Source organism: Rhinolophus sinicus, linkage group LG11, assembly GCF_036562045.2.
Source record: "Rhinolophus sinicus isolate RSC01 linkage group LG11, ASM3656204v1, whole genome shotgun sequence".
NCBI lineage: Eukaryota > Metazoa > Chordata > Mammalia > Chiroptera > Rhinolophidae > Rhinolophus > Rhinolophus sinicus.
Window position 1 is genome coordinate 18,963,775 of NC_133760.1, and position 14,575 is coordinate 18,978,349.

A 14,575-nucleotide genomic window follows, 5' to 3' on the forward strand; every position below is an offset into this window, starting at 1 on the left:
GATTTCACTTCAATGTGAAATGAAGAGTGAAAAGAGGAGGATTAGCCAAAAAAATGAAAATGAAAAAGAAAAAAAAGGTATTCAGAATCACCCATATTTTAAATACAAGAAAAAAGGCTAGCTATCCCAAGCGGGTTTCTGTCTGTATTTGGGGGTTTGGAAGATATTCTGCAATCCCAGTAAAATACTCATGCGATTTTATTTCTAGTTGATACAATGTTAAGGCCATATACAAATGTTATACATTTTTATTTTTGTTCTTTTTTTGGAAAAAATACACAAAAGGCAAAACATCCTCAAATTGTCATTTTATACAGTGCAGAAGGAAATTTAAAATACGTGTCACAAACGCTGCACCCCAGCAGCCAAAATACTAGAAAAAAAGGAGGGTGGTCCTTCATTTTATATATATATTTATATAAAACATATGGAAATTTGTTTCGGACTTTGTTTCAAATTTACAATGGATAGCTAAAAAAAATTCTACCGGCAAATATTGCCAACAAAGTTACACCATTAATACTAATAAACGGAGGAGCCTATGCGGTGTTTCGGTTATTAGGGAAAGAAAGAATAAATAACAGGATGAGCCTTGCTATAGTTTTAAAAAGTGCCTTAACCTTTCTGCGTCACCGCAATCCTGAATTGGCGCGCTCGCCAGGCCTTCTCAGTCCCCGCGTCGCGCTGTGTTCGCCTTGCTCGCGCACAAGAAAGTTTACAGTAGAGGTCAGGAAACGGCCGGGTCTCGTGAGAAAAACACCCACCAAAAAAAGCCCAAATAAAATTCGAAACAAAACCAAAAAGAGAAGGAAGAAGAGGAAGGCGGCGGGGGATGGCAGAGGCCGGGAGAGCCGCTCGCTTCTGGGCTCCATCTAGTTTCTTTCTTTTTTTTAAAGACGAACAGTGGCTTCAGAAATGCAAGTTGTCCGCACAAAGATCCACCTGTGGTTGATGGAGGGCTTCTGAGGTCGGGAGGGAGAACGCGATTTCGTGCCCCCCCTTCCCTGCAAAAGACAGCTCTAACAAGAGACTTGCGCATTCCAAGACATTCTTTCCAAAAAAAAAAAAAAATTAAAAATTAAAAATAAAAAGATAAATACTCAACCCAAAAATAAAAGTATTTGATAATGATGGTCTCATATGTTTGCCTTTCTTCTAAAAAAAAAAAAAATCTCCCCCCACTTTTTCCATTGGAGGGTAAGAGAGGGGAGAGACCTCAGCAGAATTTTTGTTTGGATGTTGAGGGTTTTCCCCCAACACAGCACCTTCTCAGCCGGTTTCAATTGGATCAAAAATAGATACTTATTTACCAACAGCTGTAGTCAGATCAGGCCCTACGCCACCATTTTTTAAATTTTTCGAGGGAGTAGGGGAGGAGGTGCCGACCACTGTGCCCCACCGAGCGGTGTCTCTGCCGTGGGGATTCCTTTCCAAATAATCCGATTGGGGAGGAGTCAAACCCTTTTCTTCTGCCAACGGTTATACCTCGAGAATAAAGCAGTTTCTTGCGATGGGTTCCGGGTCCCTGTGCCGTGTGGCCCTTGCCCAGAGGGCCCCGTGGGCTTCGGCCTCACATCACACAAGGCTTGATATCTTGGTAGGTGACCTGCTGGTGGTAGTAGGAGCCACCACCAGCAGAGTGCATGGACGAGGACGCCATGGTGTTGAAAGAGAAGACAAACTCCTTTCGGTCACACATGCTGGGCGACTGCGAGTGATACCGAGGGATGCCTGCGAGGGAGGTGACAGGGAGAAGTAAAGAGTAAGTGCCAGGGGCCAGAGTTCAAGGTAGAGACGCAGGGCTGCCCACTGCCCGTGGGACGCAGGGCCCTCCCTTCCCTACACTCTACCAGCCGCACCCAGACTCCCCTCCGAGTTCCCGACCCTAGGTTGGGCCAAGCTGTGTACCCCAGAGGAAGATCCCGGGATGAGGCAACCGTCCCGGCTCCCGGGAGCACCCGCCGCCTGGGCGTCTCCAACCTTGGACACTGAGCCCAGGACCGGGGGCTTCTGGATGCCGATGAGGAAGGGGTGAGGGCGGCCGAGATGAGCCAGCAGACGCCAGTGAGGGCCCCAGTGGCCTCCACCTCCTGGACAGCCTGAGGCCTGCCGCAGGGGCAGCCACTTCCCAACCCCAAAGGCTCTGGAGGCCTCAGTGCATCGAGAGGCAGGCGCAGGCCATTACAGGGGCAAAGGGTGGCTTCTCCAGAGGAAGTGCCCCTTGGAGAACAGGGCACCTGGGGCAGCTGGAGCCCAGGAGTTTGAAGCAGCCCAAGCAGGGTGACCCCCAGCTCCCGCAGAGAAGCGGCCTTCCAGCCTCCAGGCCGGAGCTTCTGCCTCTGGTAGGCTGCTGACAGCTGACCCCTGACAGGCCCCACTTAGCTAACTCCATGCTCTTTCCAGAACTAGGCCAAGAAGGCTGCTAGTGGGTGCTCAGACCGGGAGTTCAGGAGGAAAGATTGTTCTGTATCGTCTTTCTCAGAGGGTTGGGGAGGGGATACCTGGGGACCTGAAAACCTGGATCCTGAGAAACAAAGAGTCTGTGAGGTCTGCAACTCTGACCCTTGCTCTGGTCGTGGCCACAGCCCCTCTCCGCCTCTGTCATCACAAAATGCCCCCAACTCAACGTTCCCATGGCCAGGCTTGGTTCCCTAAAGGGCTGGGGCGCTGAGCCTCTCAGCGCCAGGCCCAGGCGGCTTTGGGCCTAACTCTTCCGATCCGCCCAGGCAAGGAGCAGAGGCAGCTCTTTCAGTAGCTTTCTGAGTGACCACCCCAGGAGGGTGAGCCAGCTGGCCAGGGCTTGGCCCCAGCTCAATCCTGGGAATTTGCCGAGGCATAAGGGGGCCTAAGGGACCAGAAAGGTCTTAGAATATATGGGTCTGAGTCTTTTTGGTGGGGACAGGGCCTACCTGGTCAGGCTCTGGGCGTCCAGCAGCCTGGAGTTGGAACAGAAAAGGAGAAACGACATATTGGCGCAAATTGTGAGACCAAGCTGCACTCATGCCTCAAACAGGGATAGGTGGGACTGAAAGACACAGCAGTCTTGGGGTTGGCACCCCACAGAAGTGGCTGTAGGCTCTTGCCCAGGGCGGTCAGCAATTTGGGGGGCTAGGTCGGGCGCAGTGTATTCACAAATATCCGGACTTCCCCGGGATTAGAACCACCGCAGCCCAGCCTCCCCTACTCACCTTGCAGCTCAGCTGGGGCGTTGTGACTGTTCTGGTGCAGATAGGGCTGGTCCAGGGAGTGCGTGGAGAGGCTGCCGGACAGGGGGTTGGCCGAGGGATTGCAGGGGGACAGGGGCTGCTGTTTGATGTAGGAGGCGCCGCTGTTGAGTGCTGCGGAGGCCGACGGTGGCCAAGCGGCTGCGGAGCCCGAGTAGACGGCGTGCGGCTCCATGACCCCACCGGCAGCAGGCAGCAGCGGGGAGGCGGGCACTGAGCTGTCGTGGTGCGGGTACTCGCCTGCCGCCGCACTGCCGCAGCTGCCCATGTACGAGTGGCCGCCGTTGGCGGGCAGGTGGGGCACCGAGTGGCTGGGCAAAGCCATGCCGTCCACGTTGCCCGGCAAGTGGCCGTTCATCATGCCCAGGCCGCCCTCGAGCGCCAAGCTGTTGGGTGGGCACGAGAGGCCGCCGGCTGAGCTCTGGAAGCCATAGGTGTCCGGGAGGTGGTTGAAGCCCAGCCCGTTCATCATGCTGTACATGGGCTTGAGCGCCTGGCATTTCCTTCGGAAGCCGCGCGGCCGCCGCCGAAAGGAACCCTCCTCGAACATGAACTCGCTGGCCGGGTCGATGGTCCAGTAGTGGCCCTTGCCCGGCCGCCCGAGGCCCTTGGGCAGCTTGATGAAGCACTCGTTGAGCGAGAGATTGTGGCGAACCGAGTTCTTCCAGCCCTGGTAGGAGCCGCGGAAGAAGGGGAAGCGGCTCTGCAGGAACTGGTAGATCTCGCTGAGCGTCAGGCGCTTGGTGGGCGAGCTCTGGATGGCCATGACGATGAGCGCGATGTACGAGTAGGGCGGCTTCTCCGGGCGCCGGATGCCGGCGTTCGTCTTCTTGGCCTTGGACGGGCCGGACGACGCGGGGTCCATGGCCGCGCCGCCTCCCCCGCCGCCGCCAACGCCGCCGCCGTGCGGTGGCTGCTGTTTCTCGGGTGCCGAAGACATCGGGTGGCTGCTGCCGCCGCCGCTGCCGCCGCTGCTCTGCGCCGCGGACGAGCGGGGAGGAGGAGGAGGAGGAGGAAGACGAGAAGGGGGGGGCGGAGGGCGAGGGGGAGGGGGCTGCGCGCGCGGGGCAGGCTGCACCTCTGCCGTCATCGGCGGCCACTTCTCCCGAGCGAGCCTTGGCGCACCCTCCCCCGCCTGCCCGCCAGTCCTCCCGGAGTTGCTGCTGGATCGGCCGGCGGTTGGCGCAGAGCCCCCCTCTCTCTCCAGCTCTCTCCTCCCCCACCTCTCTCTCCTCCCTCTTTCCCTCTCGCCCTCCCACAAGGGAAGGAGCGGAGCGGAGGCTGAGGGCAGCCTCTTTGCAGCAAGGGCGGAGGCCGCGAGGAAGCCCCCTCCCCCAACGATTTTTTTGGGGGGAAGCACCACCTCTAGGGCCTGCGGCCGTGAGACCCCGCGGGGAGCAGCGCTTGGTCCCCGCCACCCGCAGCGCTCCGCTCCACGACTCCTGCAGAGGCCGCCCTCACTGCATCTTCTCTCGGCCGCGTCTCCCGGGCCGGCGTAAGACCCTCCAAGAGTTCCCTCCCCTCTCTGCCCCCCTCCGGCCCCCGCGCCGGTGGGCCCTTAAAGGGCCCCCACCCCCACCGCCCAGCCGCTGCCGAAAGAACCCGCCCCGCCTCCACCAACCTGGCGAGCAAGTGCTAATGCCCCCACAGCCTGCGGTTTAGCCCCGCTGCGGACAGGCCCCCGCCTTCCCTGCCCGGGCCGCGCGGCGGGAAACGCACCCCGGGTCCTCGGCCTTCCCCGACGAGTACAGACCCGTGGCAAATCGCAACTGCAGTGGCGGCAGCGGACGCCAGGTCGTGGCCATCGTGGGCACAGCCGGCTCGGGTTCCCGCGGCCAGCAGGCGTAGGTTCCCGCGAGGGACCGCCTCCCCACTCTCCCCGCCCCGGGAAGGACTGCGCGGCGCCCGGGACTTCGGACTCGCCCAGCAGCGCGCGAGCAGGCAGGCAGCCACCGGAGCCGAGCGCGGGCGGAAAACGAAAGCGCAGGGCGGGTCGCTGCCGCTTTGTCTCCGGCGCCGCGGGGCCGGGCGGGAGCGAGTAAGAACAGCTGGCCCTGCGGGGACCAAAACCGCACAGGCTCCCAGAACATGCAGCCTGGCTCATTCACTCACTCATGCACTCGTGCACTCATGCACACATATGCGTGCATTGATGCACATGCAAACCTGGGAAATTACTAGATTCAGGCTTGCAAACTCACACCCATGCGTGAGTTTCCACTCACGCACACGGCGCTCAGACATGTATGTTCCCACTAATGCATTCACGCATACATAGCAGGCCCATAGGAGCTTAAATGTGCACCAACTCTCACGTATACATTAGCCACGCTCGGATCTGAACCCACACGTAGCCAAGTTAACCTCCCCCCCCAAACACACACACACACGCACACACACACGCTCACTGAAAACCCGCCTATTTGGCCCCGCAGCCCCGGTGTCCCCACTTTCCAAGAGCAGGTTCCGATTTCTCGTAGATGGTAAAGGCCCTGGCAGGAAGTTTATACGGCTCAATGTAAACATGTTCTGAGGGATTCTCTAATAATAATAATAGAGAATTCCGCGTGCGCGGGGGGAGTTGGCCTAATGCCCCTGTGGGTTCGGCCTGCCGCCTCCTCGGGGGCCTCTGACACTGCGCGCCAGGCCAGGTTCCGGAAAACAGTCTGCGTCGGCGGCCCTCACGCGCCTGGCTGCCCACAGCAGAGGGCTCGCAAGCGCGCCTTCCCCGCCAACCTCACAGCACTGAGGTGTGAGCTAGGACAGGGTTGGGGGCTGGTGGCGCCGAGCACCGTACAGCGCAGGAGCCCGGCGCGACGCGGCACGCAGAGACCCAGGTGAGTGCTGTTTGCGCGCAGACTGCGGGGCACCAGGCTGGGCCTCCCGCCAGTGCCCCGAGTCGGGTGGAGGGAGGTGAGGGGTATTTTCGCGAGTCATCGCGAGGAGCCAAGACGCCTTGCCCTGGCGCGAACTGGGGTGAGAGGTGTATGCCGGGCTCGGAGCGGGGCCCGCGGCGCTTTTCAAAGCCCACCGGCCTCTCGCGTTTCTCTGGATTCGTTGTTCCCTGCTAATCCCCCTCCTCGTTCGCTCGCCTGCAGCTTTGGCGGTAGACGTCTCATCGCCATCGGGGCCCCTGGCATGTCCTTGCGAGGAAGCTGGAGGGCTCGCCGGCGTTGTCTGCCCAGCGATCGCAGCCTTCCCCGGCGGAGCCGCGCTCGCGGAGACCGGAGAGTCACCTTCTGCGCTGCGCTTCCGCCTGGCTCTCCTGGCCTCGGCTCCGCGCGCAGGCAGCCCAGCCGGCCTAGGGAAACGGTGAGTGTGGGACGTGATTGCTTTGTGTGTCCGTTGTTTCTTCGCTCAGGTAGACGCGCACTGGCAGACTCAATTCACTCAGTTCAGCCAGCATCCACAGACCAGACACACTGAGCACCGTGCACCGCCTCCAATACATTCCCCCACCACCACCACCATCACCACCAAGCGGACACCCGGCACACAGCTCAGGCGCCCCCCACCCTCTCACAGACGCACAAGCCTCCCCACCGCTGAGGACACACTTTCGGTTAAGTGCACACACTCCTGCACTGCGCGTTCACCCAAGTACAGCCAGCTGCACATGCACACACAATCTCACGCAGCCTCTCCACGCGCGCGCACGTCCACGCACACCCGCATTCTCACATATTTTTCCTCCATCACTTTTTTTCACCCCGTCAAACGGCAGCTGCAGGCAAGGAGGCCCCGGCAGCGCCAGGAGGGAAGCTCCCGCGAAGGGGTCGCTACCGCCAGCTGCTGGGAGCACATCTGGCTTTTAGAGGAGATGCGAGCGGGGGAGGCTTGCCTGCTCACCAGCCAGCCACGGGAACAGCACTCCCCACGGCTCCCAGAAAGTGATAGGAACGCCTCCCTTTCTCTCGCTCCTCCTCCACTAACCAGGAGCCTCCAAAGTGAGGGGCCTCTATAGAGCATGATGTTGGGGGGCCCTTTATCCAGTAGCCCCCTTCCCTCCAACGCTCTCTCCAGTTGGGAGGGGCTGCAGATTTCATCTTGGCTCCCCCCCAGATCAGGCTCCCTCCTTCCTGCACATCCTTGTCTCTCACCAGCTCCCCTTGGGGGGCCCTGTGTATTTTGGGGTGAAGGAGCTTCTGCCTTCCTGGGCAGGAAGTGTGGAGTCGGGCCCCACCTTGCCTCCATTTATCCCTCAGATTCTGACAGCAAACCAGACTCTGCAGGGGAAGGACAGCAGTTACCTTGTCCATGGAGAGGGGGCCAAGTGGCCTTGGAGCCTCAGGAATGTGGCAGATGGAGGCTCTCTCCCAACCCCTAATCTCCACCCCAGCAGGAGATAAAGGTGGGGGTTTGAGAGGGAGGGGAGGAGGAATGAGTTCCCAGCTCTGTAATTTGGGGCGAACCCCCCTCAATTCTGGGAAGAACAACAGCCATAGAAAGGAGGGCTTCTCGATATGCCCAGGGACTACGCTCTTGGCTCTCAAGATGCCCCTGAGAGGTCCCTGACCTTACATTTTTGTGGTGGGGAAACTGAGGCCTGGTGAAGACCTGGCCTGAGTCAACCAATGATGTTAAGCAAACAGGTCTTCCTCTTTCCTCTCTTGTCCCAAGGACAATCTATCATTGCATTTTACCCTCCCAGATGTCTTGTTGCAGGCTGAGAGTAGGGTTTAAAAACGCTCTGCAGCCCGACAGGACCCTGGCTTCCCAGGCCCAAGGGCACAGAGACCTGTTGGAGAACTAATGGTGATAAAATAATAACAACTACAAACACAATGTTAATCGGACTTATGGATTGTCGACTGCGCCTAAGTACAGATCATCACCTTATTAACACCCCCTTTGGATGTTCTTAACTTTTCTCTGGGCTGCGAATACCTTTGACAAACTGTTGAAAACTACATCCCACCCTCCCCTCACCCCACACACACAGAAGTCGCATACCTATGACATTTGTAGAATGATTTTCAAGATTACACCAAACATATTAAACTCACCATCCAGGGGTGGGAGCACATCCACAAACCTGCGACCTCCCATCCATTTATCCATGAACCCAGGACCCTGGTTAAACACCCCAAAGTTATTTTTTTAATCTTCACAGAAGCATCTACCAGATCAATATTATCCCTTCCTTTACAGATAGAGCTCAGCGAGGTTACCCCATGTCCTAGGTCACCCTGCAGAGACAGGATACAAACCCAGGTTTGACTGCAGGACCGGGGATTTAAGCCCCAGCCATAGGATGAAAGGGCCAGTAATAGACAAGGCAGAGACCCTCTGCCTGCAGATTTGGAATCGGGGACAGGATTTGAACGCAGTCTCCACCATGTAGGGATGTTACATGAGCTGTTTGTGCCTTAGTTTCATCTTTTTGGGGGCAGCAGTTGTTGGTGGGTTTATTTTTCCCCAGCTTTATTGAGATATAATTGAAACATAACATTGTGTAAGTTTAAGATATATAAAGTATTGATTTGATACATTTATATGTTGCAAAATGATTACCGCCCACAAAATTATCTGCCACCTCCATCCCTCCACAGTTACCATTTGTGTGTGTGTGTGTGTGTGTGTGTGTAGGTGTGTGTGTGTTCAGAGCATTACTTAACATCTCTTAAAAAGATGCAAGGATGTGATACAGTATTATTAACTATAATCACCACGCTGTAACTTAGTTTCTTCATCTGAAAAATGGGATGAATAATGGCACTATTTTCTTCGGGCTGTTGGGAGCATTGGGCAAGACTGTGCAGAGAAAGACTTACTCTATCCAAACAGACAGAAACAAACAAAATCCCTGGGGCCCAGCTTGAGGGGCAGTTGGAGAAAATGCAGACTGGGATATGGCAGCTTTTGGCTCTTAGCTTAAAGATCCATAAAGACCCCCCCCCCCCATCCCAAATCAAATCTGCACCCAAGCGCCAGTCCCAGGAATCCCAAAATGTGGGGAGGGGGTGTAAAAACAGACATGCCTGCCATGTCTCCCACTCCCCAAGCCCAAGGTATTTTTACTGGCTAATTGCTTAAGTGAAGCCGCCCGGGCCGAGAGCGCGCGGTAACCCGAGCAGGGAACCAGATCCAGCTTGGATTGTGCCCGGCCCGCCTCGCGGGCGGGGGCAGAGGCGGCCGCCGACCACCCACCTCGAGGGCAGCCGCCCTGCCCGCTGCCTCCCCAGCTCTGCATTAGCACCCGGCCAGCGCCAGCGCCTCCCTTGCCCTGCTCCCTCGAACCCCTTTCAGACGATGTCCAAAGGCGATGCAAGGTAGTGTGTGGGCTGGGCCCCAGACCCCAGGCGGGCGCTGGACAGTAAGGGAAACCACCTGGCCTGGGGGCATTGGTAAGGAGCCCTGAGGGGTTGAGCTGGGACATTTGTGGGTCAAAATGCAACCTGGGGGCAGGGCACCGTGGGGAGACACATCAGGGTTGGGAGGAGATAGTACATTCCCTCTCCTCCGATCATAAAATGATCTGTGCACACAAGAAGTGGGATATTTCTCAGCAAACTAGATGTGCTCTCACATGTGTGCCCATTTGCAGAGGGGCAAGAACCGTGGAACTAGAAAGGCCCCAAGCAGTGTCCGGCAGGCACGAAAATGTCAGGTGGGTGGACAGTGTAATGGTTGTGCACAGAATAGCCTGAGGTTTGTGCAAATAGGACACGTTTCCTATGCTAAGCAGTATAGGAGGTGGGTACAGTGCGGTGGCTGCATGTGTAATTCATATCTTAAGATGTGGACCATATAACACAGTATGTGTGCAGGCTATTCTAATGCAGTGTGAGGTGTCCCATACCCACAACATTATAGAACGTGTCTAGGGTAGCCGGTGATGTACATGGAATAGTTTGGGGGTGTGTACAACATAATGTGATCCAGACACAGGATACTGTAGCCTCTGAGGCCCATATAATATAGAATTACACAGACTGTTGTGGTGTGTGTGTGTGTGATATACTGAGTTATATCGTACATGACATCATGGATTTGCAGGAACATTGTAAAATATGTCCAATTCGATGTCTGTGGCACAGAACTTGATGGGGACTGTGGTGACAATGCAGTCTGCATCCTGGGGACAGCATGTTGCAGAGAGGGGTCTACACCGGGGTGCTCTGTCCACCCCAGCTTCAGGCAATGTGTTTACAGTAGAGCATGGCTAGATGAATGAAGGGCTGTCAGGAGATGTGCATGCGCGCGAACATGCAATAATAAAAAATGCAAAGCCCACACAGCGAATGATACTTGAGGGCTGACTGTGTGCTCTTCTGAAGCTCCTGAAGGCAATCACTAGCTCAGGAAACCCCAACCATAACCCTGTAAAGTAGATTGTTTTGATCTTAGGTTCCAGGGAAGCCAAGTGACTCTCCCACTTTATTTTTAGAACAACTTTCACGCACTTCGTTGTGCTGGGAAGGGTGGGCAGTTCTCAAAGTAATATGGAGACATGGGGACGATGAGTCTTCTCTGTGGGTCTTGAGAGGCTGTGAGCACCGGGCCTTGTCACCCTCTACCTGCAGCCGGCCCAGAAAAGATGCAGAGACAACGGATATGTGTAGAAGGGGCCCTGAACCCCGGGAAGCCCCAGTGTCTGGGTGTACCAGAGCCATTGGGAATACTCCTGATCTGAGCCGCACACCCACATGTTGGAATGCTATTCCCACTTGTGCCCCATTGCTGGCCAAGTAAACTCCAAACCAAGGCAGTCCCATTGTTCCTTCTTGTTAGTAGCAAGCTGGGTTCTGGGGCTTCCTGAGCCTTTTCATGGGGATACCCCCCAGGTGTGGAGGACAGAGAGACAGCACCCCCTGACCTCACCCAGCCCTGCCACACGCCCTCGGCACACGCGGGGCTGGGAAACCCCACCTGTTCAGACCACCAGGGCCACATTTGGGGAGCAGCGGGGAAAGGGGTTATCCCTGCACCAGGCCCTGGCAGTTCATCTCCCTGTCAGCTGTACATTAGGGCGAGGTTCAGATTTTGGTCAAGAAAAAAAAAAAAAAAAAGCTCGTGCTTGCACTGCTGCAGTCCTCAGCTTGCCCCATCACTTGGCCCTTTTACCCAAAAGCACACATTTTCCATGACGTTCTTCAATGAAATATTTGACAACATCGCGGCCCAGGAATTTACAGCCCTCTTCCCCTGTGAAATTTTTGGGAGTTTTCTGGCATTTGCAGTGCATGCTGCTGTAAGAAGCAGAGACCGCTCCAGGGACGGGGAGCGTCCTGCAGCTCCCATTCCGGATGCCTGGCCCGTCCACAGCTCTCCTTCCCACAGAAGCAGGCTCCGGAGCATCCAATATTTTTATCCCCGCTGCCTGAACAGCTGTGCTTGAAAAGATGTCGAGAAGATGTTCCCTCCAGCATGGGTGTGTGTGTGAGGGTGTGTGGGTGGCGGTAGATTTTGTTTCTGAGGAAGGAGAGAGAGTGGTGCCCAACACATATATCGGAGAGAAAGGGACTGTTGCTCAAAGCTTCCTCCGAGGGTGGGGCTCCCAGTGAAAATGCGTCCTTCTCAGATGGGGGTAGGCAGTGTAAAGAGAAGATGAAAATCAGTTTTGTCTGACTTTCAAAAAAAAGAGGACACTATAAGTTAAATTTCAAGGACCAGGTATTTTCTATTTCTCAGATTTGAGGGAGAGATAAAATAAGACAGACACACACACACAACACGCAGGGAAGAGGGAGTTAGAACAGAGTGAGATCGGGGAAGTGAGGGCCAGGCAATGCAGGGAGGTGGGGGGAACATACCCAGATTTGTTTCTTAATCAAAAGCAGCAATTTGCTCCCATAAACCTGCCTTGTGTAGGTCTCCATTTAGAGCTGGTAATGCTCTGTATATGCCCTGTTTAGAGGAGAATAGAATTTTGACAATGAAAAACGTATTGTTTTTAGGGAGAAAAAATTTGTTCATCCCTGCATGGATGAAAAAGGGAGGCGGGAGGAAGGGGCTTTACCTGCCTGAAGGCAGGACCCACTGCCCACAGTTTGTGGAGAAAATGGAAGTGACAGCCTCTCCCACACTTTCCCCAGGTCTAGTTTGGGTCCTTTTGTCCCAGCCGGGTTGCCCCAGGGCCCCCTGGAAGGATCTGCGCTTGGCCGTGCGAGGACGAGCACCGCTTTGCTGGGCCTGTTTTCTGCACAATTTATTGGAGAGCCAGCTCTCATGTGTATGTGACATGGGTGAAGGTGACACAGCTCCTGGGAAGTCAGAGCTGGGTAGAGCGCTAGGCCGCCTGCCCTGTGCTCTAGAACAGAGAAGCACTGATGGTCAGACCCAACCCCTCCCCAGAGAGAGAACCAATGTCCAGTCATCAGAACCCAGAGACATCTAGAGTCGGAGACACAGAGAGCAAGGTGCGGAGAGAGACACACACACACACAGATGGTAAGAGAGTCAGAAGTTTGCACAGCAAGGTGAGAGAGCCAGGAACAGATGGAGAGCAAAGCCAAGGGAGAGAGAGAAGGAAAGGGAGAGGGAGAGGGAGAGAGAATCCATGGATGGACAGAGTCCCTTGGTCTGCTGGGGGGGGGGCAGCACCCGGAAAGATATCCACTGTTGCTGGGGCCAGGCAGGGAGCCCCCTACCCGAGGGAGGAATGTGTGCAAGAGGGAGCCAGAGACAGAGAGGGACTGAGAGAGAGAGGGAGAGAGAGACAGAGAGAGGAAGAAAGAGGAAGAGAGACAGGCAGAGACACAGGGAGAGAAAGAGAGGAAAAGAGGAAGAGACAAAGAGAGGGAGGGAGACACCCTTCTCTCCAGGCTCCAGGCTCTTGGGCTGGCAGTGGCTGCTCTGACGCTGCAGTTTCTCTGGGTCCAGTTCTCCTGGGAGTGGGTCCTGGACCTGCTCCCCTTTAGACCTGATGTGGGGCTTTCCCAAGAGAGTTGGGAAGGGGCTTTGTGGCAGCTCTTTTCAGTATTTGTGTGTAAAGCCCTACGAGGCCATGTGCAAGGTGGACTGAAGAGTTCCTTGGCAGGTGATTTAACCTCTACTTGCTTCAGTTTTCTCATCTTAAGAGGAGGATAAGTTCAGTACCATCCACAAAGCTGGCCTGAGGACCAGAGGAGAAACACGAAGTGCTCTGTGCAGGGTCTGGTGGGGGCGGGAGATCAGGTGGGAGGGCGCACCATTAATGTGAACCATGACACAATTGTTAAACAACAAACAAAAAAACAAACCCAAGAGCAATTAGGAGCTTGGGACCTGCCTGACTGAGACTTGGTTCCACTGCTGTGTGACCTGGGGCTGGTGGCCTTACCTCTCTGTGCTTTGGTCTTCTTATCTGCCGAACAAGAATAGTGATAGGAGTACCTCCTTCTGGGTAGTCAAGAGGATTAGACAAATGAGTAATTGTTGCCCTAGTTGTTATAATTGAGGGTGCTTCCTCACTGGTGTTTGGGGTGCTGGGGGATGAAATTCCTCATTCCCTTCTGCCTGCAGTCTTGAAAGCCTGGGGGTGTCCAGCCTGTGGACTTGGCTTGACATGACCAAGGATTTGGTGGCGTGAACAAAAATAGGGGAATCAGTTTGCGTGGGCCTTTGGACAAGTCCCTTCTCCTGTGGCTGTGGGCTCTGTTTTTGCCACCAGGGAATGACCCCTACCCTCATCCCCAGTGTGGATAGGAAAAGTAGCTCAACATCCTGGCACCAATTTCAGGGAGCAGAATGTCGGGTTGGAGGGGGAGCCTCTTTGGAGAACATGACGATTCACAGCAGACTTCCTGACACAGGGAAGGTTGATGAAGTCTGTCCCCCCACCCCCCAACCAGCCTTGGTCCCTGCGTCAACAGAGTCCTTCAAGGGCTCCCTGCTGACCCTTGTGGGGTGGCCACCTGGACCAGGGCCCAGCCTGCCAAAACCTGGACTAGATTCCCACCTCCCTGCCCCATCTGCTGTGTGACCTCTGTGCAGCTTCTTAACCTCTCAGAGTCCCCTTTTCTCATTTGCATCATGGTGAAAATATAGACATCTCCACCCTAGGGCTGTGTGAAGACTAACCGAGAACAGCATTGTCATTAGGAAATCGCTGAGCATCGACCGAGGGCCAGCGCTTAGCTATGGCTGAGCTCATTTCATAGACAGGAGAGCAAGGCACAGCGTGGGCACACAGTGAGGGCTCATAAATATGGGACCAATTGTAAGACACTCGCCTCCCTCCTCCTGAGGGCACCTGTGGGGCCCCGATGCTGGGCCTCCATTGACAAACCCAGGAAGAAGAGGAAAGACGGTCGCCCCCCTTAACTCTGAGGCTCTGCTTATTGCACCCCCCAGCTTTCTCCTGAGAGTAATAAGAAAATAACAGCCTCCAGCCTGCGGTGGGTCTCGCCCTATAACCCCCCACGGGG

At 55.6% G+C, this 14,575-nt stretch overlaps 2 protein-coding genes across 8 annotated transcripts in view; one reads left to right on the forward strand and one right to left on the reverse strand.

Annotated features, from left to right (window-relative positions):
* Positions 1 to 232: 232 nt before the first annotated feature.
* Positions 233 to 4,692, reverse strand: FOXF1 (forkhead box F1). The gene is made up of 2 exons (XM_019747095.2): positions 3,189 to 4,692; positions 233 to 1,731 (listed from the first exon to the last, which is right to left on the reverse strand). The coding sequence occupies exons 1-2, from the start codon at positions 4,312 to 4,314 to the stop codon at positions 1,571 to 1,573; spliced, it is 1,287 nt and encodes a 428-aa protein (XP_019602654.2). The 5' UTR covers positions 4,315 to 4,692; the 3' UTR covers positions 233 to 1,570.
* Positions 4,693 to 4,877: 185 nt separating this feature from the next.
* The window catches only part of LOC141567473 (uncharacterized), a 100,454-nt gene continuing 90,756 nt past the window's right edge, over positions 4,878 to 14,575 (forward strand). For 3 of the 7 annotated variants that reach the window (XM_074314487.1, XM_074314484.1, XM_074314488.1), the window contains exons 1-2: positions 5,365 to 6,061; positions 6,323 to 6,536. In XM_074314487.1, the coding sequence (XP_074170588.1) occupies positions 5,814 to 6,061; positions 6,323 to 6,536 (462 nt within the window). In that variant the 5' untranslated portion in view covers positions 5,365 to 5,813. Of the gene's footprint in view, positions 6,062 to 6,322; positions 6,537 to 6,948; positions 8,766 to 14,575 lie in introns of those variants that run through there. The other 4 variants (XM_074314485.1, XM_074314486.1, XM_074314482.1 and 1 more) reach the window with 3 other exon arrangements.